Here is a 25,956-nt window from a genome sequence, read left to right as displayed (position 1 = left end):
ATACACTACAAATACCTTCTTGTAATGCTTACAACTGCCGATTGATGCGCACTAATGGTGGTACTGCCCGAACATATTTCAAGCAACAGAAAAATTTCATCTTACATCAATCTAAACTTCAGAAGTTTTTATCATAATAATTGTTGATTCTATTTTGTAGTGTTGAGACTATTCTTGCTCTTCTGTTCGTCTAAGATTAATCTAATTTTTGGAAGAGGGGAGGTGTATTCCTCTCCAGGTTATAGAAAAAGAAAAGATTAATATAATTTTGGTAAAAGGAGAAGGAACATAGAGAGTAGAGGTCCCCTTTTTGTTTTGTTTCATTGTTGGTGTCGGCTACCCCCCAAAATTGGGGGAAGTGCCTTGGTATATGGATGAAAAGGAGAAGGGGTCTTCATTTCCGGGTTATGAGGAAAAATTATTAATCTAATTTTTGAAACAGGAGGTTGTCTCAAGGTTATGGAAAAAAAAAAGTTAATGTACGTATTACTGGAGAGAGGAGAGGGGTCTTTATCACCAGTTTATGGAAAAAGAAGATTAATCTTTTTCTGAAAGACAATCTATTTTATGATTGAGTTTTTATTACTGTTATTTTCTCCCAGACCCATGGGTAAAACTTTAATGTTTGATAAGTACTTTAATAAATAATTTACTCTATGTACAGTAATAATTTTTCTGGCATCTTATTGTTCACTAAGACAACCATTTAGTATAGTGTTCTAGAGTATATTCAAGTTTATTGGCCTAAATATCTGATTTGTTTTTAAGACACATAACTAGGCCCTATCACATTGTAACTATGTTGTAGGCCAATGAGATTTGTACCAACGTGATCTAACAGTTATTGGGCACCACCTAATCAATCGCTAACCACACCCACATTGTGTAACTTTACTAAGGAAGGTACACTAGTAAGTGGCAATGTTCTTATTTAGCTTTCACTTGAGGTTATCCATTCAAATTGTAACAAAACCTCATTTGTTCCGTAACCGAAATACAAACCACGCTATTTACAGAGGGGTTTACCTTTTAGCGCAGCTGAAATGACGAGCCAATAGTTTTAACGAGGGTTAATTACACCCGCGCTAGTTAGCGGGGGGTGGGGAAGGGTAGCTTGCTACCCCTCCCCCCTCCACACACCGGTGACTTGCTTCACTTCACTTTTGGCTCAGCGGTGATCAGACGTGTCTGCTCATCGTCCTCGTGACAGCCTTTAATTTTCTGCTTTTTCTTTTCAGCGTGTGTGTTGGGTAGAAGTTGACCTTCAGTTATTTCTTTACAATGCGTACATGCCCTGGAGTTGCCGGTCGTCCTTGTGGGACTTTCATGTCGGACGTAAATACGGATCCGCACACCCTCTGCCCTCAATGTCGGGGCCGACGGTGTGACCAGGAGAACATGTGCCGTGAGTGCAGGGAGTGGTCTGCCTCCCAGTGGGAGAGGTTTGGCCGTCGGCGTAAGAAGTCCAAGAGAGACCGTTCTCCTCCGGGGTTAGCCTTGAAGGAGGAAGGTTCTCGGGACTCTTCTTCCGCCGCCCAAACCTCCTCCGAAGCTCCCCCTCATCCGCCTCCTAAGGAGAGTCGGCCGAGTGGGAGCGCAGGCCCTTGTTCTGTTTCCCGACCTTCGGTGGGGGGAGAGGGCGTCGCCTCCCATAGCCTGGCGGTTTCCCCTCCTCCTCTGGGGGAGGTTATTGATAATGCCTTATCCAGTGATGATCTTTTACAGATTTGGTCGTCCCTGGGGCTTAAGGGCTTGCCCTCCAGGGTCGCTCTTATTGACCTTGTCTCGTTGGGGGCCGCTGTTAAGCAGTCGCCGGCGGTAGCAGAGGTAGACCCTCTGTCTATTGTCGACGTCGTGGTGACAGAGGCCTCCGACGTGGCTGGGCAATCCGCCGCAGGTGCTGTTGCGGGTGATGGTGCTAAAGGCTCTCCTCCTCCTTCCGTACATCCTTCGAAGGGGGAAGTGAGTCCTTCGGTCTCGGCTGCTGCTCAGCTTCCTTCTGAGGGAAGTGCTTTGACGGAGACTCCCCTTCGGAGGACCGATGGTCCCGACGATCTTCCCCGAGGCCGCCTCCGCCGTAAGGCTCACCGTCCGCTACGCCACAAGGGCCTCCCTTCCCCATACAGGGGGACTAAGAGGCGCCTTTTTGGGTCTTCATCCTCCGGGGGGAACTCTCCTCGTCAGCCTCATCCTACAGCTCCGCCTTCCTTGAACCTCTCTGCAGACCGCTCACCATCTCCTGCCAGATCTTCGCCTTCTGGAGAACTCGTCACCCGACGGGCAACGGTCCCTTCGGGGCTAAGGGATCCTTCCCTTACGCGAGCAGTGCTAGCGCACAAGCGCTCTCCTGCTCGCCAGCGCTCTCCTGATCTTCAGCGCTCTCCTGCTCATCGACGATCTCCTGCTCGCCGACGCTCACCTGCTCGTCGGCTCTCTCCTGATGTTCGCCCCCCTCGCCAGCGCTCTCCTGCTCATCAGCTCTCTTCCGAGCGTCTGCGTTCATTTGAGGACCATCGCCCTGCGGTCTCTGACCACCCTTTAGTTCCTGCTGAGCTCCCTGCTCACCATCTGCCTGGTCCTGTGGCTACGCAACATCGTGCTGCGCGTGTGTCAAAAACACATGTTCGCCAACGCGCCAGCGATCTCCCAGTTCCTGCTCGTGAACGCGCCGCGCCACCTGTCCTTTCACATGACACGCGTCGACCTTCTGCTCGCCAGCGATCACCTACGCGCCAGCGATTACCTCCTCGCCAGCGTTCACCTGCTTGCCAGCGCGCACAGGCGATCTTAGTATCGCCTCTTCAACAGCGACAGCTAGCGCGCCAACGTTCTCCAACGCTCCTGAAGGAACATGGTTCGCCAGCTTCTAGCTCGCCATCGTGCGATCGCCCGCCTGCGCATGCTGCTCGCCATCGCTCGCCATTGCACGATCGCCCTCCTGCGCATGCTGATCACCATCGCACCCCAACACGTGATCGCCCACCTGCGCATGCTGCTCGCCATCGCTCGCCATCACGCGATCGCCCTCCTGCGCATGCTGCTCGCCATCGCTCGCCACTGCACGATCGCCCTCCTGCGGATGCTGATCACCATCGCACCCCATCACGCGATCATTCACCTGCGCATGCTGCTCGCCATCGCTTGCCATTACGCGGTCATTCACCTGCGCATGCTGCTCACCATCGCACGCCAATGCGTCGACATGCCACATCGCGCCTTCGCCAACTTGAGCGACTGCACTCACCAGCTCGTCATCGATCGCCTGTGGATCTACATCGCCAGCGATCTTCCTCACCTACGCGGCAGCGCGTTCCCTCGCCGTCGCGCCAACGCTTGCGTTCGTCGCCTCTGACACGCGTTCATTTACCTGCTCACCCTCGCGCCCGCGCGACCGCTCGCCTGCGCGCCCGCGCAATCATCCACCTGCGCGCCCGCGCAATCATCCACCTGCACGCCCGCACGACCATTCGCCTTCGCGCGACCATTCGCCCTCGCGCGACCATTGTTCGCGGCAAATTCCGCAGCCGGTGGTAGCAGCAGGAACGCGTGCTCCTAGACGGCACTCGGGATCACCTCCATCCAAACACAGGTTGGTAGTGCAGGACGAGGAGAGGTTAGTACATCATTCTTCCCCACCTTCTTTTCAGGTAGGTACCGTGGTGTCCACTCCAAAGGATCGCCCGATCCCTTTCCCTTTAGCGAGGATTTCGGACTCTGTGTCCTTGGAGCAGCAGACTTGGTTTGGTCCTCTGGCACGGGCGTTAGTGAGGGTTATGAAACCAGCACTCGCCGGCCAGGGTAACAAACCAACGGCTGTCTCTCCTACGCTGAAGAAAAAGAGAGGAGTGGACTTCGTGGTGACTTCCCCCAGGGCGAAGTTGGTTCCCAAGAGGTCGGTCGCGAAGGTCCCTTCTCCTGCACGAGTACTCTCTCCTTCTCCCGTGGACGAGGCCTTTCCGTCCTCAGGTGAGTCCAGTGGGGCGGTAGTCTTCCCCTCGGCACCAGGGGGGGAGACTTCGCTTCATGCAGGAGAATCGTCTCGTGAGGAAGGGGCCCCTCGAACCTCGTTGGTGGGATCCTGTATCCCTCCCAGGAGGGAGTCCAAGGATTCCAAGACCGTCCCTAAATCCTCTGCAAGGATTCGTCAGGAACCCACGACTACCCAGGGGAATGTCCACGTATCACCCCAGGAAGAGATTCCTGGGGCAGGAGACTTAGCTGCCAGCCCGCAGGGAGGAGAACAGCAAGAATCCGAACATGCCTTCTGGCAGGTCCTAAGCCTGATAGGGCAACTTAACGGGCTTACGGATCCAGTCATCGCCCCCCGTGAAGGCAAAGACACGATTCTGGATGAAGTGTTTGACGTTCGGAAGGCCCCTAAGACCAGTGCGGCTCTGCCCTGGTCTCGGGGGCTGAAGAGTGCCAGGGCTAGGGCCAACGCTCAGCTCGCACTTCTTGCCTCCTCCAGTCGTTCCACTGCCGGGAACAAGCTCATCCCTCCTCCTCGCCTCCAGCAGAGGAGGTATTTCGAGATCCTGGGTGAGCACAACCTCGCTCTTCCTCTCCATCACTCTGTGGAGGAGCTGGCGAAGGGAGTTCCCCTTGAGAAACTCTTTGCCCGGCAGGTGTCGTTCTCGGCGGCAGAGATCCTTAACCACGAGAAGGTCGCTAAGTGTTCCATGCAGGCCACTTCGTGGCTGGACTTCTGGCTAGGATCTCTGGGCATCCTATTGCGATCGGAGGACTTGTCCAAGGAGACCAATAGGAAGGCCCTAGAGACCTTCTTGCTCTCGGGCACCCGCTCCATCGAGTTTTTGGCGCACCAGGTTACCACCCTGTGGGCCAACTCGGTGTTGAAGCGTCGCGATGCTGTGTCCGAGAGATTCCATCCGAAGGTCCCCGCCGTAGATGTGTGTAGGCTCCGACATGCTTCCCTTCTGGGGGAGAGCCTGTTTGAGCCTCAAGACATGGAGCGAACGGCTGAGAGGTGGAGGAAATCCAGCACGGACTCCCTCCTCCATAGGGCCCTTACAACTCGGCCCTATAAGCCTCCAGCCCCGCCACAACAGCAGCAACAGCCTCGTAAGGTTCCCAAACAGGCACCGGCAGCTAAGAAGGTGGTGTCTAAGCCCCTGCCCTTTCCAGCCAAGGTCAAGAGGGGCGGTAAGTCCTCCAGGGGAGGCAAGACTCCTAGGGGTGGCAGCCGCGGCCGCAAGCCCTAGGGGTGGCAGTCCCCCTGCATGTCCACCTGTGGGGGGGATGCCTTCAGCGTTGCGTCCGCAGGTGGCAGCAACACGGGGCCGATGCTTGGACGGTCTCTGTGATCGGCCAAGGTTATCGCGTCCCGTTCACAACATCTCAACCTCCCCTGACAGCGAATCCAGTGTCGTTGAGCTCCTATGCCACGGGATCGGCAAAGGGGCTGGCCCTTTAGGCCGAAGTCGAGACCATGCTCGAGAAGGGTGCTCTCGAGGAGGTCGTGGACGGCTCCCCAGGCTTCTTCAGTCGACTCTTTCTTGTAGAGAAGTCTACTGGAGGCTGGAGACCCGTCATCGATCTCTCAGCTCTGAACAGGTTTGTCAAACAAACCCGGTTCAGCATGGAGACAGCAGACACGGTCAGACTTGCGGTGAGACCACAAGACTTCATGTGTACACTGGATCTAAAGGACGCATACTTCCAGATCCCAATCCATCCGTCTTCCAGGAAGTACCTGAGATTCTGCCTAGACAACAAGATCTACCAGTTCAAGGTGCTGTGTTTCGGTGTCTCCACAGCTCCTCAGGTGTTCACCAGAGTGTTCACCCTGATTTCATCTTGGGCGCACAGGAACGGCATTCGTCTCCTTCGTTACCTGGACGATTGGCTGATCCTAGCAGACTCGGAGTCGACCCTTCTTCGGCACCGAGACAGGCTTCTGGATCTTTGCCAGGATCTGAGGATCGTGGTGAACCTCGAGAAGTCCTCTCTGCAGCCGTCCCAACGACTGGTTTATCTAGGCATGCTAATAGACACCAATCTCCACAAAGCCTTTCCATCAGACGACCGGATAGCAAGGCTGAGGAGGGTGGCGGAACCCTTCCTCAGGCGAAAAGAACTCCCCGCCCAATCGTGGTTGCGTCTCTTAGGCCACCTATCCTCCCTGGCCCGTCTGGTTCCAAACAGCCGCCTCAGGATGAGATCCCTTCAATGGCGGCTCAAGTCCCGGTGGAATCAAGGATCCGATTCCCCGGACATTCTGATCCCAATGGGGTCTCTGGAACAGACGGACTTGCGGTGGTGGCTGGCCGACGAGAACCTGCGGAAGGGAGTGAGTCTTCTCGTCCTCCCCCCCGAATTGACTCTGTTTTCGGACGCGTCAAAAGAAGGGTGGGGGGCGCACGTTCTGAACCAGAGGGCCTCAGGCCTTTGGTCAGAATCAGAAAAGTGCCTACACATCAACCTGCTAGAATTGAAGGCCGTCTTTCTGGCTCTTCAGCAGTTCCAACGGTCCCTGGCAGGTCACTCCGTGGTGGTGATGAGCGACAACACCACGGTAGTGGCTTATATCAACAAGCAGGGAGGCACTTTTTCGCAACAGCTATCCCATCTTGCAGTAGAGACTCTGAGGTGGACCGAAACCCACACGATAAACCTATCAGCTCGCTTCATTCCTGGCAAGAGGAATGTGCTCGCCGACAGTCTGAGCAGGGCTTCGCAGATAGTGAGTACCGAGTGGTCTTTGGATCCTCAGATAGCCAACAAAGTCCTGACTTTGTGGGGTTCCCCGACTGTGGACTTGTTTGCGACAGCCTTGAACTTCAAGCTGCCCCTGTACTGCTCACCAGTCCCGGACCCCAAGGCACTCTGGCAAGATGCTTTCCAGCAACGGTGGGACAACATCGACGTGTACGCCTTCCCACCGTTCTGTCTGATGAGAAGGGTGCTCAACAGGACCAGACTATCGGTCAACTGTTCGATGACTGGTAGCTCCGCTATGGCATCACGCGGAATGGTTTCCGGACCTTCTGCAACTCCTGACGGAACTCCCAAGGGAGCTTCCTCCACGACACGAGCTTCTCAGACAACCCCACTCCGGCGTCCCTCACAGGGCCGTAGCCTCGCTTCGGCTTCACGCCTGGAGACTATCCAGCGTCTCCGCGCGGAGAGAGGCTTTTCGCAACAGGTTGCGGAGAGTATGTCTCGGCACCTGCGAAGGTCCTCTGAGGGAGTCTACCAAGCAAAGTGGAGAGTCTTTGGTGGTTGGTGTCGTGGAAGGGGTATCTCTCCACTCGATGCCACTATTCCAGCAATAGCGGACTTCCTCGTGTATCTGCGAGAAGAAATGCGCCTTTCTGTCTCGGCAGTGAAAGGCTATCGCTCAGCCTTAAGCTTGGCCTTCAGATTGAAGGGCGTGGATATTTCTTCATCGCTAGAACTCTCTTTACTCATACGTAGCTATGAGCTTATCTGCCCCCAGTCAGAAGTGAGACCCCCTCCTTGGAACGTGGTTCGAGCCCTCAGGTCTCTTAAGAGACCTCCCTTCGAGCCATTACGCCAGGCCTCCGATCGGCACCTGTCTTGGAAGACGGCTTTCCTACTCGCCTTGGCTTCGGCCAAGCGAGTTAGTGAACTTCATGGTCTCTCGTACGACATCGCCCATTCAAGGGGATGGGGGGAGGTAACGTTCAGGTTCGTCCCTGAGTTTGTGGCCAAGACTCAGAATCCTGGAGTGCCGGATCCTCGGTTCGACTCTTTCAGGATCGCGAGTCTCCGTTCTGTAACAAGCGACCCAGACCAGCTGCTACTATGTCCAGTGAGGAGTCTGAGGCACTACTTGAAGAGAACGGCTGCAGTCCGTCCTCATGTGCGAGCTTTGTTTGTGAGCACAGGCAGGACAAAGAGGAGGGTCACCAGGAACATCATCTCAGCTTGGATTCGAAGGGTTATCCACCATGCCCTGAATCCTGACCCTCCTCCGTCACGTCGCCCTCGGGCCCACGATGTCAGGGGTATTGCTACATCCCTGGCCTTCAAGAGAAACTTCTCTGTGACGCAGGTACTTCAAGCTGGGGTCTGGAAGCGTCAAACGACCTTCACAGCCCACTACCTGCAAGACGTGACCTACAGGAGCCTCGATACGTTTTCTATCGGCCCTGTGGTGGCTGCACAACAGCTGGTCTAACATCTGGCTTCTTTTTGGACAAGTAGCAGTAGGTTGAGGGCGTTGTTACCCGGTCTTATTCTGCGTGAATGAAAGAGTATGTCTGACCCGTACTTCTTTCTTCATTCTCCCCTCTCTTGGGGAAGCAGCATCCTGGTCCTCGCATAGCTGACCTCGACCTCTGCAGGTAACCCATGCTTCTTTGTGCTCCTAGTATTAAGCTTAATACTGTTGCGTCTCCCATACCCTGACGAGGTGGTATGGGGAACGTCCTATCCTAGAATTCCTATCTGAAGGTCTCAAGGTCAACTTCATAGGACGAGTCACACTCTCCTCCTCACACTGCTCATGTAGGCCACTCGTTCCTAGCGATGCTAGGAACTTGTGAGGTACAGGGGCTCCCTCTCTCTAGTGCTGCTCACTGAGGGATCGAGCCCCCGGGCAAGCCGAAGTCAGTAAGGCTGGGGACTTTCCACCCTTCCTAAGGGGTAAGTCACCCTCTGTAAATAGCGTGGTTTGTATTTCGGTTACGGAACAAATGACAAATTTGAAGATAATTTGTATTTTTCCTAACCATACAAACCTTAGCTATTTACACATATGTGCCCGCCATCCCTGACCCCCAAGTCAAGTCCTACCTCTAAGTGAAGTGAAGCAAGTCACCGGTGTGTGGAGGGGGGAGGGGTAGCAAGCTACCCTTCCCCACTCCCCGCTAACTAGCGCGGGGGTAATTAACCCTCGTTAAAACTATTGGCTCGTCATTTCAGCTGCGCTAAAAGGTAAACCCCTCTGTAAAAAGCTAAGGTTTGTATGGTTAGGAAAAATACAAATTATCTTCGAATTTTTCATATTGCTGAAATGCTTAATACACGTGGAATAGAATATTTAATAACTAAAGATAAGATGTAAAATATCTCGTTTTCTCTTTCCCTCTCAAATTTTTTTTTTTTTCATGCAGGCTTTATTAAAATTTGTCCATTTTTATAAGATTTTTAACCATTGTTCATTGTATGGCATTTCTATGAAATTTTTATTTTGCTTTTATTAATATTTTAAAAATTCTGTACCTTCTTGGTTTTGTGTTATGCAACCCATTTAATTTTTTTTTTTAACTAGAATTGTATTTATTTATGATAAATTTTTTAGACGAAATTACCGATAAATTGGCTCTGTTTGAATTCCAGGCTTGGGTTCCGACAAATGGTCAGTTTACGGAAGATTCAAGTCTACTGTCAGGACACTCAGCTGATAGAACCTCGTCAAGCCGAGCTCCGCCGCGAGTGCCTCAGTCGATGGCAGCTACCAGACAAGACTCGCACAGCACCACAGAGAGTCGAGGCAAAAGTCAAATTTTTGGACCTCATGAAAGGAGATAATCATGGTACTTTATGTTTAAAAAAGTTGATCATTAGTTATTGTGGTGTTATATAAAGAGGCTCAACATGAAGAAGCTTGAGGAATATAAGTTTAAAAAAGAAGAAATTGCTTGCTTAAGTATATTGGCCTTATTTTATTTTACGTTTTTGTTATCTTCTGTCCTAAAGTCAAATTTTTTTTTTTTTTAAGAATTGTAATTATTGTACTTTTTAGTGTTGCTGTCCTGAGGTACAATATGTAGTTATGAGGTTTTTGTACCTACATATATACAAACCTTTCATCCTTTTAAGATATGAGAATTTCTTCAGTGGAGTTGGAATAGCTGTTGAATTTGTTAATGGGGGTAGTTAATGGCAAGCAATGACTGGGCGAGTTCCCTTCCCCTGTCGGAAGCTCTTCAGTTTTGTGCTCTCGGCTGCATCGAGCATAGATGTATTGTTGTGGCCTAACAAAAGGCTTTCATCTTTTTTCTTTGCAAAAAGTAAATGGTGACTGTCGCTGAATGTGATTATCGATGTGAAGCAAGAGTTGTGGAAGGGAAAGAGATTAATACTTGCTTAGGAAAGAGTGGACGCTTTAACCGTTTTATGGCAAAACTGGATATAGATCCACACTTTGTGCTTCTTATAGGGGTTGTGATTATTGGCAATCATCCCAGTATGCCAAGTGTAGGTCATAGCCTCCTGTGGTGTAGCAGGTATTTGCTTTGGAGGGGAAAAAGAGAACTAAGTTTTCTCCGAGATCTTTTTTGGCAATGCTCAAGAAGACACCGAGGAAGTCTTTCACCTCTTTCTTTCCGCTATTAAGTGCGACTGCTGCTTCTGTGATCGCTCCTGGCTCAGTCTCTGGGGAAGTGTACAGCAGGAGCAAGACCTCAGGTTCTGGTGGTGTATGGAATTCCAGTTGGAAACTCTTCGCTTCTTGCCGTGCAGACCACTAACGATGAGCTTTATGTAAAGAATGTATGGACCTCCTTATGTCTAGCAGGTAGGACCTCTATGACATTTTCAAGGGAACTAGTATCTAAGGCTACCTAGCCGCCAGTGTCCCCAGTGCCAATGTCTCCCGTGGTAACACCAGCGATTAAGGCCGTCACGCAATTGACCCTAGTAGTGGTGCTCCCTGTGATCCCTAAACCCAAAATGCCTGCCCGTTGATGTCAGTGCCAATATCAATAGAAAAGGCTCTGGCACAACTTTGTATCCTCCCTAAGGTTGGATGTAAGTCAGCTCTGTGGATGAAATTGTCAGTGCTTGGTGCCACAGGGCCTGGTGTCACCCACTTCATCACACTTGAACCAGTCACCCCTGTCTGACACCCTGATCCTTGTCCCTGTGGCTCTGGGACCTGTAGGCCCCTCTCCCTCTGTGCTTTTGAATTCAGCCCCTGTGTCTGTGTTGCAAGCTCCAGTAAGTGTGCCTACCCCTGGTTTTTGTTGGAGCAACCAGTGTGGTTTCTCCCCTCGGAGTAGTGTCGTCATCAGCCATACATGCTGGATTGAGTGCAAGGAAGGCCACTTACAACTTCTTCCCAAAAGTAGCCTGTGCATGCATAACCCTTTCGAGCCATCCATCTTGATTCTTCCAGGAAGAAGGGAGGGAGAAGGAATTGCTGATGCCACCGTTCCCCCTCTTCTGGTGCCGAGAGTAGGGAGATGCTCCTCTTACCAGTAGGCAACCTAGCAGAGACATGGAGCCAACCTTTGGTAATGAGTGTCCTTCAGGATGGTTACTCGTTAGCTTTTCTCTGGAATGTCAGAGTATTCTTGTCTGATCCTCAAACATCACCGAAAGCCCTGTCCGAGAGGTAGAAAGGATGTTGGAGAAAAGCACGCTCAAAGTCTTTCGAGACAAGTCTCCAATCTTTTACAGTTGTCTTTTCATGGTGGAGAGGTCAAATGGGGCCGAAGACCGGTCGTTGAGCTCTTTTTCATTTGTTGGACGTTTTGTCACCGGACAGTTTGTCGAACATTTTTATTTATCATTTTCAGTATTTTAATTCACTCTATTATCCTAAAACTCTCATCTCTGAATTATTAGTTTTTGATTGGAAGGTAAGGTAAAGGGATTGGAATGTAACACCTGATATGGCCAAGGGATTAGTTGATTTTTAATTGGATTAGTGTATTTTTAATTATCACATTTCAGTGTGATACACAGTCACACATTATTCTGTGGTTTGGTATTTGTGAATTCAATTATCCACAGAAAGGCCTAGGAGTACCATAAAGAAATATTTGACTGCATTGATTAACTACAAAAGTTGTTTTTATTGAAATTAACTTTTTATTTATCTTACAGATTATATGTTGCAAAGCCCAGGGGACCTAAATTTAGAAAACTTTAAGGAGAAACTTCGTAGTGCTTATGATTACAGGTGCCTCCTGTTAGCTTCATCCAAAGAAGGAAGGAAAGACAGGGCTTTTTATATAGGTGAGATATGAAATACTTGTTTTTTAGATACCTTTGTTTATGACTTTTGTAGATACATTTATCTTGAAAAGGTTCCACAATGATGTGAGACGTGTTTGAAAACCTTTGTGTATATTTGTAGATATTACAAAAAACGTTAAGAGCTTTCGTCCATCATCTGTGGACTTGGTCACTAAAATGTTTATAAAATTGCAAGTCAGGTACTGATATAAGGAAAAACAGAAATACATAAACAATTCAAATACATAGCCATTGTTTATGTATTTCTGGTTTTCCTTATATCTGTACCTGACTTGTAATTTTATAAACATTTTAGTGACCAAGTCCACAGATGATGGACGAAAGCTCTTAACGTTTTTTTGTAATATCTACAAATATACACCAAGTTTTCAAACACGTCTTACATCATTGTGGAACCTTTTCAAGATAACAAGGAAGTACTGTACGACATTGTACTTGTTTGCACCAGATACATTTATAGTTCTGGGATTGAATTTATTTGTAATAAGGTACAAGTATTGCTCTTGGAATGGGTAATCATTCTGAATGTATTACTTAGACCATTCCTTTTAGATTTTATAATCTGAAGAATGTTACTATCTTGAGAATCAGTACATGGATTCCAGGAATGGGTTCATTATTAGGAAGTGATTCCCTGTAGCAGTTTTTCCACTTTTACAATAATTGTCATTTATGTACTGAAAATTAGGCTCCGATATGATGCATGATACTCACTATACAGTAGGTACCATATTATTATTATTATTATTATTATTATTATTATTATTATTATTATTATTATTACTTGCTAAGCTACAACCCTAGTTGGAAAAGCAGGATTCTATAAGCCCAGGGGGCTCCAACAGGGAAAATAGCCCAATGAGGAAAGGAAACAAGGAAAGAATAATTTTAAGAACAGTAATAACATTAAAATAAATATTTCCTAAATAAACTAGAAAAACTTTAACAAAACTAGAGGATGAGGAATAAGATGAAATAGTTTTTGTTAGATGTTTTTGAGTTTTCTTAAAAGAAAACTTCCGAGGTATTAAAATATAGCATTTTGCATTAATAGCCAAAGTTTCCTCTCTAATTATAGTATCTTTATATCCAATTGTTTGGATTTCTATGGTCCATTTTTTTTAAATGTGTAAAAAGTAAAAATTTGTCTTAAACCATTAACCCTTTTACCCCCAGGCTATTTGGAAATTTCCAACCCTTAACCCCCAGTGGGTTGTTTTTTTTCCAGCACACTTTGCAGTATATATTTTTTAAATTGCTCTAAAAGCCTTAATTTTTGTCATAGAGAGGTCAGGTTGGTCTCATTCTCTTGGAAAATGCCTGAATTTTCTCAAAAAATCATCAAAAATATGAAAAAAAAAAAAATTTTATAGCATTTTTTCGCAGGGACGTACCGGTACGTCCAAGGGGATAAAGGGATGGCTTTTGTAAAAAGGGATTTTGACGTAGGAAAAATCTATTTCTGGGCGAAGGACCTGTGCCGCCCAGTGAATAAGCTCCATTTAGCACTTATTCTTAGGTAATTTACTGCTAAATATACCAGAGAAAAAATGTAAAGGAGTGCTAGGTTAACTAGCTCGCTCACCTATTGGTGTCGGTATAAAATTGGGCGTATAATCCAGAGGTCCCGCACTATTTAGATTCATCCACGACAGAAACCCCAATAGAGGAGAGCCGTTCAACCTCACTCGGTACTACTAACAATGCATCCGCTCAGAACCCAACTCCTTAGCACCCAAAGTTTGGGGACTCCAAGGGAGAGGAGCTGGGAGGGTTCACTGGGCGGCACAGGTCCTTCGCCCAGAAATAGATTTTTCCTACGTCAAAATCCCTTTTCTGGGCTCGAACCTGTGCCGCCCAGTGAATCTATACAAGAGAAAATGTCCCCAAACTTGCAAAATAAAGGAAAAAACATAAGCGTAAGGGAAATACAGGATGCTTTTAATCAGAGATGAGTACCAAAAAACAATTATAAGGGTATCTTAAATATGAACATAAATCCAATACGGTAGGTATAATAATGCCGTGAGTGATAATATATACAGATACTCAGGAGTATAAAAATTTACAAATATAATAACAGTATTCAGGTGCGAGACCAACGAATACAATAGGGTATAAATGAGGCAGGTAAGAGGGAGAGATAAAGAGACAAGGCATTAACCTGTGAGTTACCTGGGAGTAACTACGCTCCCTGCGGCTACTGTAGAAAATTTTAGGGCTTCCAAATGTTTAAGGTAGTGTTTCTTGAACACTGACGGTGATTTCCACCCTGTATACCTGGAAAGGTCTGTAAAATTCATGTGGTGAAAAAAGTTCACCGAGGTAGCAACCGCCCTGATATCATGTGCAAGAGGAAAAGAGTCAGGGTTAGCTTGTTTAATAAAATACAAAATTTGTTGCCTGATCCCTTTAATAGTAATGGTACCGCCTTGTTCTCTAACGAATAGAGGCCCCGAGGAGTTAGAGGAGGTCCGGGATAAATAAGACCTAAGAGTAGTAACAGGGCACAGAGACGGATCTTGCGTGAGGGGAACAATTTTCCAGGAGGACCATCTGTTCTGAGGGTCTTCGTTCTTAGCCAAAAAGAATTTGTTAGGAGAAAGAAGGACCTCTCCCGAAGGCAGGAAGTCAATATGACCCGGGTCTCTCGACAAGGCTGCCAATTCAGAAATTCTTGCCCCGGAAGCCAAGCTCACCAGGAAAAGTGTTTTCCTGAGAAGGGGAATGTAATCACAAGAACTGTTAATGGTATCAGAAGCCAATTTGAGTACGTCATTAAGGAACCAGGTCACCGGGGTAGGACGAGTAACCGGTTTCAGTCTGGCACAAGCTTTCGGAATTGAAGCTAACAAAGAGTCGGTTAAGTCTATGTTAAAACCCACTAGGAAGATCTTTTTCAGAGCCGATTTAATAGTGGTGATAGTATTGGCTGCCAGACCTGATTCTAATAAAGATCTAAAGAAAGTGACTGTAAGGTTCAAGTTCATACAGTTCACGTCTGAGTCTATTAAAAATTTTGCCAACTTTTTAACTGCAGAGTCATACTGGCGGATGGTGGAATCCCGTTTATCCGATTCTAGGAACAAGGTGTTTTGAGGATCAATATTGGCACCATGCATAGCCGCAAACTTCATAAAGTCCATAAAGTTAGGGCGCTCTGAATGTTTGAGAAAGCGTACACAACGCGTGTTTGTACTATCTGAGACAGAACCGGATTGGGTATCGGGTGAGGGTATAGTCTCAACTCTCGCAGGAGAGGATACCAGTTGCTCTTGGGCCAGTTGGGTGCGACCAAGGCTACTTGTCCCTTGAAGGATCTCAGCTTGTCTAGAACTTTCAGCAAAAGATTCACCGGGGGAAAGAGATAAATCTTTTCCCAGGTGTCCCAATTCTGTGACATGGCGTCTGTGGCGTAAGCCTGAGGGTCTAGATTGGGAGCCACATATACTCTCAATTTGTGGTTGGATTCCGTGGCGAAGAGGTCCACTTGGAGACCGGGAACCTGAGAGAGAATCCACCGAAATGACTTTAGATCGAGTGACCATTCCGATTCTAGAGGGGAGGTCCGGGACAGGGCGTCTGCCACTACATTCCGGACTCCCGCCAGGTGGACAGCTGAAAGATGCCAACGGTTCAAGGCTGCTAGGGAGAATATGGCTACTAGAACATGGTTCAGAGGCCCTGACTTTGACCCGCCTCTGTTGAGGCAGCGGACCACCACTTCGCTGTCGAGGACCAGACGAAGGTGTTGTTTCTTGGGAAGAGCGAGACGTTTCAGGGTTAGAAGAACTGCCATGGCCTCCAGCACATTGATGTGAAATTGGCGGAACAAGGGAGACCAAAGACCTTGAACTTTCTTGAGCTGAGAATAGCCGCCCCAACCTGATAAGGATGCGTCCGTGTGAATGATTAATTTCGGAGGCGGAAATCGAAGGGGAACTGACTTTGACAGACTGTTTGCTTTGTCCAAGGAAGAAGTCTTTCCCGTAGAATGGGAGGAAGGCGGACTTTCCTGTCCCGGAGCTTCCGGTTCGCCCTCGAACGCCAGACACGATTGATATCTTTCAATTTTGCCTTCAGAAGAAGATCCGTCACTGAGGCAAACTGAAGGGACCCCAGAATCCTCTCTTGGAGTCGTCTGGAACTTACTTTGTCTTTGAGAAAGCGTTTGGTGTTCCTTGCAATCTCTAACCTCTTGGGTTTGGGAAGACACAGAGTATGAGATATAAGATCCCATTGCAGGCCGAGCCATTGGAACTTCGATTTTGGAAGAAGACGGGACTTCTTGAAGTTGATCTGGAAGCCTAGAGATTGAAGATAATGGATGACTTTGTGAGTGGCTTTTAGGCAATTTTGGGAGGTGTCTGACCAAATGAGCCAGTCGTCCAGATAGGCTACTACTTGAATCCCTTGATTCCTGAGTTCCTGAACAGCGACTTCTGCTAACTTTGTGAAGATCCTTGGGGCGATGTTGAGCCCGAAAGGCATCACCTTGAAGGAGTAACTTTTGTCCCCTAAGCGAAAGCCTAGGTACGGACGGAAGTGTCTCGCTATCGGGACGTGATAATAGGCGTCTGTAAGATCGATAGAGGTGGTGACGGCCCCACGGGGAAGTAAGGTCCGCACCTGCGAGACGGTAAGCATTCGAAACTTGTCGCATTGAATGGACAAGTTGAGAAGGGATAGGTCTAGAATCACTCTTCTCTTGTCTGAATCCTTCTTCGGGACACTGAACAGCCGACCTTGAAACTTCAGGTGTTTCGTTTCTTGTATGGCGTTCTTTTGTAAAAGATCCTGGACAAATTCGACCAGGTCCGGAGTGGAATGTTGACGAAATTTGATCGGAGGAGGAGGTCCTTGAATCCAACTCCACCCCAGTCCCTTGGAGATGATACTGAACGCCCAGGGACTGAACCTCCATTTGTTGCGGAAGGCATAGAGCCTCCCCCCTACCTGCTGCACCTCAGTATTGGTTTGAGGAGTTGCCTCCACGTCCGCCTCGGAAGTTCTTTCCTCTGCGAAAGGCTCTTCCCCTGCCTTTGTTCTGGTTAGAACCACGGTGGTAGCCTCTACCTCTACCATAACTCTGGGAAGAGCTATGAGCCTCATACGACTGGTTAAAGGCAGGAGAAGTGGCGAAGGCACCAGAAAGCTGGCTCTTAGGAAGCAGAACGGTGACATAGTCGTCCGAAGGAGCCTGAGAGGTGGAAGGCTGTGCCGGGGCAACAGGAGATGGGGGAAGAGGCAGCCGGAAAATGGACGAACCACTCTGCTGTTGCCTGAACTGGGTGGAGGTATATGGACGGAGCTTCTTCCTACCCCGGGCTTGGTAATTTGCAGGGTCATATTTACGTTTAGGAGTCAAACCCCAACGGGCTTTAAGGCTCTGGTTGACTCTAGTGGTCTCCGCCAAGACTTCCTCTACAAGGTCCTCAGGGAAGAGGTTTGAACCCCAACAGGAGGACCGGATAAGCTTATTAGGTTCATGCCTAATAGTCGCTTCTGCCAGGACATGTTTGCGACACCTGCGTTTAGCAGTAGCGAAGTCATACAGGTCATAGTATAATGACTGCAACGTAGCCTTGTTGAGAGACTTAAAAATACTCTCAGTATCGTAAGTCAAGGCTATCGACTCCGTGGAAGTGGCCAAGTTCAGAGTACCGCCAACGCGTAGGCGGGAATCATACTCCTGTTTAATGAGGGATTCTGGGAGACGGGGAAGCCGCTCACTAAACATTACTGAAGCACAGTCTGCTGCTAGCTTTCCAGAGGTAAAAGTGGTATGGACGTTGTCCCAACACTCAATGCCTGAAGGAAGAAGGAGGGAGATTGGATCCACCTCTCGAATGGGAGGCAAGGGCTTCTCCTCCAGAGCATATTGGAAGGCAAGCTCTGCTACCTTATTGACACATGGAGTCACGGTGTTTTTGTCCATTAAGAACATTGTGAAGGAGCTCTTATAAGGCGTCAACATAGTGTTGGTACAGCCGATGTCATTCAGGAATCTGGCCCACACAGATTGGGCTTGCTCTTTTGGGAAGATGACTGTCTCCTTGGGGACCTTGTCTAACCGAACCAAAGCTTCCTCGGTAAGCCTGGCATAACCATGAAATGGAAATGCCAGACCAGGAGGAAAGAATTCAAAGTCCTCTAGGGGACGAGTGCCAAGACCCTCCAAAGTTAACATTCCGTCTGAGAACGGGGAATGAAGAGCCATACGCCAAGGGTTATTTTTGGCAAACGGCGGGAGCTTAGAGGCATCCGGGATGAGAGAGCTTTGGACTCGCTCCGGAGCACCTTGCTCTAATGCCCCAAGTCTCTGACCGATGTTAGAGAACATCGTGTCCATCTTAGACTGCATCTCTGATACCAACTTAGCCTGCATCTCCGACACGATGCGAAGCATGGCTGATTCGGAAAGGCCCGGGCTAGCAGCAGGTGTGGCGGAATGAACTCCCGGGTCGCGAGACTTAGAGGAGGAGCCAGAAGCCTTAGATGACAGGTTTGTATTCTGTTTAGAACCATGAGAAGCCTTATGAGGCTTATGAGCTTTAGGTAAGGTTCTAGACTTATTCTTGGGGGGAACCGGGTGTGATCGTTGGGACGAATCACGGTCCCCAGAAAGACCATGAAAGGAAGAGCGATCAGATGAAGAAGAAAGAGAGGGGCTGAGGATAGGAATCTCAGTGCCGGAAACACCTGCCTCACTTACCACCCTACCTGTATCTGGATCATCCAATAACATGGGTTCCACGTCAAGGTTCATGGAGGCAACATTGTCTTCTAGATCTTCGGGGGCGTCCGACGGATCCTGCTCTGGATCAATAAACCCCGCTATGGTGGCATCAATGTGGGCAATGATGGGAGCTGCAACATGCCTAGCCACAGCGGCTGAAGACTTGGCGTTGGGGTAAATCAAGGAACAGTAGTCCTCGGAGAGGACGTACGGCCGCTTGGACTTCACGTTCCGGGCAAAACCACCAACCCACACTTTCAGTGTGGCCCGAGCCGCAGACTTTTGCTCCGGGGATGCCTGAAATAATAGTGGGAATTAAAAAGGGGAGGCTCCCAGTGGTCCTTCAAGACCATAGATATCTTACTAAATAGTGTATGTATGCCAAAAAAGGTAAGATAAATAAGAAGGCAACATAGCCAACGGGACTCACCGAGTCAGATCCAAGGGTGGTAACGAGGTCAAAACAGACCACACAGTTATCCGGGTGCCATACCACGACATCCTCCAGCTGCACTCCGCAGAGGGCGTGAGACCGACAGACGGTATGGCCGCAGGGCTGATGTAGAACAGCTGCACAGGCCGTCGTCTGACAATGCACCATCTATAAAAAGAATAGTATATGAGAAACTGTAATTCTCATAAGTAGGGGCGGGTCCGGACGACCCGGGCCTAACATAAGCCTAACACAAGATTAGGGCTTAACTGTAATATTCTCAAGTAGGGGCGGGTCCGGAGGACCCGGCCTAAACATAAGTCTAGCTTAAGACTAAAGTATAGCCATCCATTCCGGTCGAGCCGGGAGCATAAAAAAGGATGCAACAACAAGAAATTAAGACACATGGTGTCTGATTTCCCGGGGCGAGGCTAAGCCCCGGGCCGGGAAATAAAAGTATCCAAAACCAATTCGTATAGGAACTCCGGGGTAGTGATCTGTCATATAATCATCATAGGAACTGTTATAAATTAATAGGGGGGCGGAACTGTAAATAAGAACCGCCAACCGAACCCAGAGGGTTTCATATAACATGAACCAGTGTGATAAGTGAATATAAAATAGGGTGCACCGGGATCCAACTCTGTTGACCGGTGGCCAACCAGACTAGACAGAGCCGAACCCGGCGGGACACCCGGAGGACAAAGTCCATAAACACTGAACTACCCCCTCTACAAGGAGGGAAGGCAACGGTCCCCTAGGGGAGGGGGGGAGAGAAGCCTAGCCGCCCACCTAGCGAGAGGGGGAGCATGGGGGAGGATCACGTGATACGGAGCAGCAGGGCTACCAACTGACGATCCCCAACCAGACAGATCAAACGGAGTAATAGCACAATATTCATTATAATAGTAATAGCGCTGATAATATAAAATAAACACATAAACATTTTTGGGCAAGGCATGTAACATAATAATTAAATCACAAAAGACACACCTGATGGCTTAAAAAATAACATTGCCGCCTAGCACGAAGGTCGGCAGCCATAACGATACGTAAATGATATCGGCCCAAAAATTGAACCACGAGGGTTCTAAACGCTAAATAATGAATATCCATAATAACAAATAAAATTTAATAATAAAAATAATACATATAGTAACACCGCGAGTGAAACTAAAAGCTCTCAAAACAGGAGTACCAACTGTAAATGGAATCAAGCAAGATCGGTATGAACGAAGAGAATAAACTCCTATAATTCAAATATTAAATGATCTAGGTTGCTCAAAACACAGCAAAACACAGCTTGGTACTTAACTTAGACGGTGTCTCCAGGGAAACCGACGAAGAAGCCATAATCCAAAGAAAATAAGTGGAAAAACGAGAGCACAACAAAAAAGCGGGTTACACACAAGACGTGCTAAAAGGAGTTGGGTTCTGAGCGGATGCATTGTTAGTAGTACCGAGTGAGGTTGAACGGCTCTCCTCTATTGGGGTTTCTGTCGTGGATGAATCTAAATAGTGCGGGACCTCTGGATTATACGCCCAATTTTATACCGACACCAATAGGTGAGCGAGCTAGTTAACCTAGTACTCCTTTACATTTTTTCTCTGGTATATTTAGCAGTAAATTACCTAAGAATAAGTGCTAAATGGAGCTTATTCACTGGGCGGCACAGGTTCGAGCCCAGAAATGTACCAGTACGTCCTTTGGGGGAAAAAGGGTTAAAAAAAATAATTGATTGTGTGAAAAACTTTTTAAAGGTGGCTCATGAGTGGTAGAGACAAGGGACAGGTAGTTGCACCTTTTGCAGGAGTTCTTAGAGACTGACTATTTATACACATGATCATCTCCACCCAAACTAGCATCAGGGGAGACCAGGTAATAGACTCTATAGGTAGACTCATAGCCCTTCAAACTCCCCTCCACGTGTACCTCTCAAGGATGGTAAGGTTGTAAACATTATTGAAAATAACCTGGTTGTGAGCAGAGCTCGAACTCCCGGCTCATTTAATGAGTCGAAACATAATTTAGCTATTGTTTTGGTTTGCTAAGGTTTCCTTCATAAAATGGATATGAGGGAACTAACTATTTTTCATGTGGTAATGATTTAAAATTAATTTCCTTCGCTAATGTAGGAACCTGGGTCCTATGGATTACAGTTACAGTCCACGAATGTGTTTAGGATAATTTTATAATCGTAGATTAATACTTAAGAAATGAAAATTTAGAAGAATAAAAGAAATTTCCTTAGCATTGAAAGCTTGCTTTGAAATTTATTTTTCCATTTTCTATCATGACTGTCAGTACAGTAGAAAGAAATTAATGCTTGTAAACCATGATTTCGTGGGGGGGGAGGGATTGGAAATTAGGTCAAGGGTTAGCCATATGCAAGGTATGGATTTTGTATACCCTGTCGAGTGTATTTGGTTTTACAGTAGATACGATGCCAGAACCAGTGCCATTCATTAGGAATTCAGTGTAATCGACATTTCAGGTTTAGGAGGGTGCAATGTATTCCGTTGGGAAGGTCGAGCCAACAGTCCCTGGATTAGAGTCGATACTAAACTTGAGTTGCCCTCGGATACGTTATTATATGGAGAGCTTGTTACTGAGCACAGAGGAGAAAATAAAGCTCAACGCAAATTAACAACTTTTCACATCATTGATGGACTTGTCTTAAATGGTAAAGACATAAGAAACCTCCACATTGTTGAAAGGTGAGTTACATGCAGTTATTTTGCAAGATTAGCTTGATTTTAAAATGTTTATGAAGTGAAAATAGGAATGAATGGCGAGCGATTGTGACGCAGTTCCAGTAGTCCCTGCTGCTTCCTCCGATGCCTTAGATGACCGCGGAGGTAGCAGCAGTAGGGAATTCAGCATAATGAAGCTTCATCTGTGGTGGATAATGTGGGAGGGTGGGCTGTGGCACCCTAGCAGTACCAGCTGAGCTCGGTTGAGTCCCTCGTTAGGCTGTGAGGAACGTAGAGAGTAGAGGTCCCCTTTTTGTTTTGTTTCATTTGTTGATGTCGGCTACCCCCCAAGGTTGGGGAGGTGCCTTGGTATATGTATGTATGTATGTATGAAGTGAAATGTTTTATCATGTTTCAGATTATGGTTTTTGTCTCAGATTTTTATTGATAATAGCAAAGTTGATTCTTTGGTGAAATTTTATTTTTTTACATTTTCATCAAAAGGAAATTATACATTTAAAACAGCCCTCTGTGTGAGGGATAGACTGGGTTTCATTTGGCAAGCTATCAACTATGCATCAAGTCAATTGGTCTAGCTCATTTTATACTTTATTTTTTCATTGCCTGCTGAAATATAAAGGAAATTCCATGAATCACGATTTCAAATAGTTGCTTTTTATGGTACATATACTCCACTGTTAATGATGGGGTTAGATCCTACCACCCTGTCGTTAAGCGAAATAGTCTTTGTTTTATTTCTGCAGAATTGCTAGTAAACTCAGACTGAAAAAATCTTACTAATTTAAAACATCATATTCCCTTGTGCTTACATGTTTCCTTAAAAAAATTATAATTCCATATAAGATATATTTAATAGTTCACTATATGTACTGCAGCAATACAGCGGTAAATTAATTTTTACTATATAGACAAAGCCTGAATCATATTCTTCCATCAGCTTAATTAGTTTTGGCAGACGCTGTATGCACTTCATACCATACAAAATAATACAGGTATTGGTAACATACATACATACATACTTACATATACCAAGGCACTTCCCCCAATTTTGGGGGATAGCCGACATCAAACAAATGAAACAAAAAAGGGGACCTCTCCTCTCTACGTTCCTCCCAGCCTGACAAGGGACTCAACTGAGTTTGGCTGGTACTGCTAGGGGTGCCACAGCCCACCCTTCCCCCGTTATCCACCATAGATGAAGCTTCATAACGCTGAATCCCCTACTGCTGCTACCTGTGCTGTCATCCAAGGCACCGGAGGAAGCAGCAGGCCCTACCGGAATTGCGTCACAATCGCTCGCCATTCATTCCTATTTCTAGCACGCTCTCTTGCCTCTCTCACATCTATCCTCCTATCACCCAGAGCTTTCTTCACTCCATCCATCCACCCAAACCTTGGCTTTCCTCTTGTACTTCTCCCATCAACTCTTGTTAATATAGGAACTAAATGGAACTACAATGGAAATTGTTATTGGTGTAAATAAGTATGAACAAGTCAGCATGTCAAGTTTGTATGCAGACTTAAGTGTAGGGCAAAAGGGTAAGCAAGGAGAAAACTTAAAATTGTCTCTGTTTACTAAAGTAGAGGCAGAAAAAGTATATGAAGAATTATTTATGGTCTTTTGATATACAGTAAATGAATGCTTTCCAATTTATTATGTGTGAGGAATTATCTTTCATTTAGCAATTGTGATGGATATTCTATTTGCCGTTACTAAAAAATGTACAACAGAAAATTACATACATACATACATATACCAAAGGCACTTCCCCCAATTTTGGGGGGTAGCCGACATCAACAATGAAACAAAACAAAAAGGGGACCTCTGAACGTAGAGAGTAGAGTTCCCCTTTTTTTTTGTTTCATTGTTGATGTCGGCTACCCCCCAAAATTGGGGGAAGTGCCTTTGGTATATGTATGTATGTATGTAATTTTCTGTTGTACATTTTTTTTTCCTGAATTATATGGGTTGGTAGGAAACTAAGTTACGTTGGTTTTTCATACTAATTATATGGTTTTTATTTTTTCCAGGCATACCTACTTAAAAAAATTTGCAACAGCTTTGAATAAAACTGGCAGGCCAGATCTTGCTCCTATTCGCTGCAAACAAATGTACAAATTAGAAGAATTGGAACATATACTTACAGAGCCCAGGTTAGTAGAGTTAAAAGTATTAATTTAGATTAAATTTTTAAGATGTTAAAAGATTTCGTATTACAGTTAGCTATTGCTATACTGTATAATGTTTAATCTGGCTCCAGGGTATTAGATTTTCCTTTAAAAATAAAGTGACAATTTTGTTTGCAATATATTAAACGAATAAAGAATAAGAAAGTTTTGCATTTGCAGAAGTTTACTATAAAAGGGATTTTGACGAATGAAAAATCTATTTCTGGGCGAGGAACCTGTGTCGCTCCGTGAAATGCTCCTTAAAGGACCATTTCAAAGGTATAAATACTGCTAAATATACCAGAGAAAAAAGTTGCATGGAATGCCAGGAATATACCCAGCTCGCTCACCCCTAAAGGGTGTCGGTATTAAAACTGGGGAGAGTGATACCACTACCAGAGGTTCCTTTCCAATTAGACTTCTCCTTCCTCAAATCTCCCATTACTACGAGGTGTCGTTCACATAAATACAATACAGTATGAACACTAGTTCAATGTAATATTTTACTCTAAAAGTGTTGGAATGAAGTAATCATCATAGCTGATGTTTTAGTCAGATTCTCTGTACATATTTAGGTGTGGAATGAGTTCTCTCCACTTTTTTTCGAAATTGCACACTAACTACACAAATTCATTACTAGTCTTAAGTCTCATTTATACCCTTTTCCATGTTATGGGTTTTTATCTAGCTACTGTCACACCCTTTATGTTACTTCTCCCCTCTCATCACAAGCCTGAATCATATGTCTGTTTTCCTTCCACTGGACACAACTCTAAGCATCTTTGTAATATGATTTTCCCATCACACACCAGTCAAGAACGTGGCATTTTTTCAGCCACATCTGCTGAAATTGTCCTTCATTTTCTATAAGTGTCAGTTTCGTGCATAAAGTACTTATAAAGACTACATACACCGTAACTTCCATAGGCCATTTGTTTTAGCGATGCATATTTGCACTGACTCGCAACGGTGCCCTTTTAGCTCGGAAAAGTTTCCTGATCGCTGATTGGTTAGAATTATGTTGTCCAACCAATCAGCGATCCAGGAACTTTTCCGAGCTAAAAGGGCACTGCTGCGAGTCGATGCAAATATGCATCGTCTAACCAATCAGCGATCCGGAAACTTTTCCGAGCTAAAAGGGGACCGCCGCGAGTCGGTGCAAATATGCATCGCTAAAACAAATGGACTATAGTGCTGTTAACTAAAATGATACTCTTATTTAGTTTTATGTCTGTTTCCACTTCACCCCTTGCATGTGTTGTTCCTTTTTATATAACTGCACTCTCAGTACAACTTGACAGTTCAGTTTATTCTCTTGATATACAGTACTGAATTTCAAATACCCTCTTGCTTATACTATTCCATTTTTTATAATTGCACTTTATGTACCAGCTTGAGAGTTCAGTTTATTCTCTATACAGTACTATTTTTTTTCAAAAGGTGTCTCTCTTCCCACCTCTCTATATTTCAGGCCTCGAAAATCCCTTACTCTAATATATTTGGCAGTTGTGTAATCAATAAAGAAGATTTTTCGTATAAAATTAAGATTAAAAAATAGCTTGATCAAATTATGGAGTCACAGGGCTAATCATAGAAGTGTTTTGTGTCAAAGCTTAGGTCATCCTGGTGAGAACTGGGCTAAGACCAGGTAAAAAGAGATGACAGCTTTTTCTATAGAGACCAAAGGAAAATTTTGGCAAACCAGTTATATTACATCTGTTCACCTAAGGTGACTTGTTTTGTGATTACCAAGTTTTATTTTCCCAGCCGATTTCAAACTACCGTACCTCATATCTGTTATAACCATATATTCAATAAGGTTTATTTAAAGTCAGTTAAATAAACATCCCTGAATTTTTACCTTGAATTTTAAATGACCCTCTTACAAGGCACAATTTAACACTAATATTTGTAAATGATTTAAGTC

The 25,956-nt window shown here is 46.2% G+C and overlaps 1 protein-coding gene across 1 annotated transcript in view; it reads left to right on the top strand.

The window, feature by feature from the left end:
• Positions 1 to 25,956, top strand: part of LOC137650167 (cap-specific mRNA (nucleoside-2'-O-)-methyltransferase 1-like) — a 98,166-nt gene that overhangs the window by 40,451 nt on the left and 31,759 nt on the right. Inside the window, exons 11-14 of the mRNA XM_068383333.1 lie at positions 9,328 to 9,524; positions 11,821 to 11,952; positions 21,641 to 21,863; positions 23,892 to 24,014. Of these exons, the coding sequence (XP_068239434.1) occupies positions 9,328 to 9,524; positions 11,821 to 11,952; positions 21,641 to 21,863; positions 23,892 to 24,014 (675 nt within the window). The remainder of the gene's footprint in view (positions 1 to 9,327; positions 9,525 to 11,820; positions 11,953 to 21,640; positions 21,864 to 23,891; positions 24,015 to 25,956) is intronic.

This window comes from Palaemon carinicauda, chromosome 11 (genome assembly GCF_036898095.1).
Source record: "Palaemon carinicauda isolate YSFRI2023 chromosome 11, ASM3689809v2, whole genome shotgun sequence".
Lineage (NCBI taxonomy): Eukaryota > Metazoa > Arthropoda > Malacostraca > Decapoda > Palaemonidae > Palaemon > Palaemon carinicauda.
This window is presented reverse-complemented; position numbering and strand designations above follow the sequence as displayed.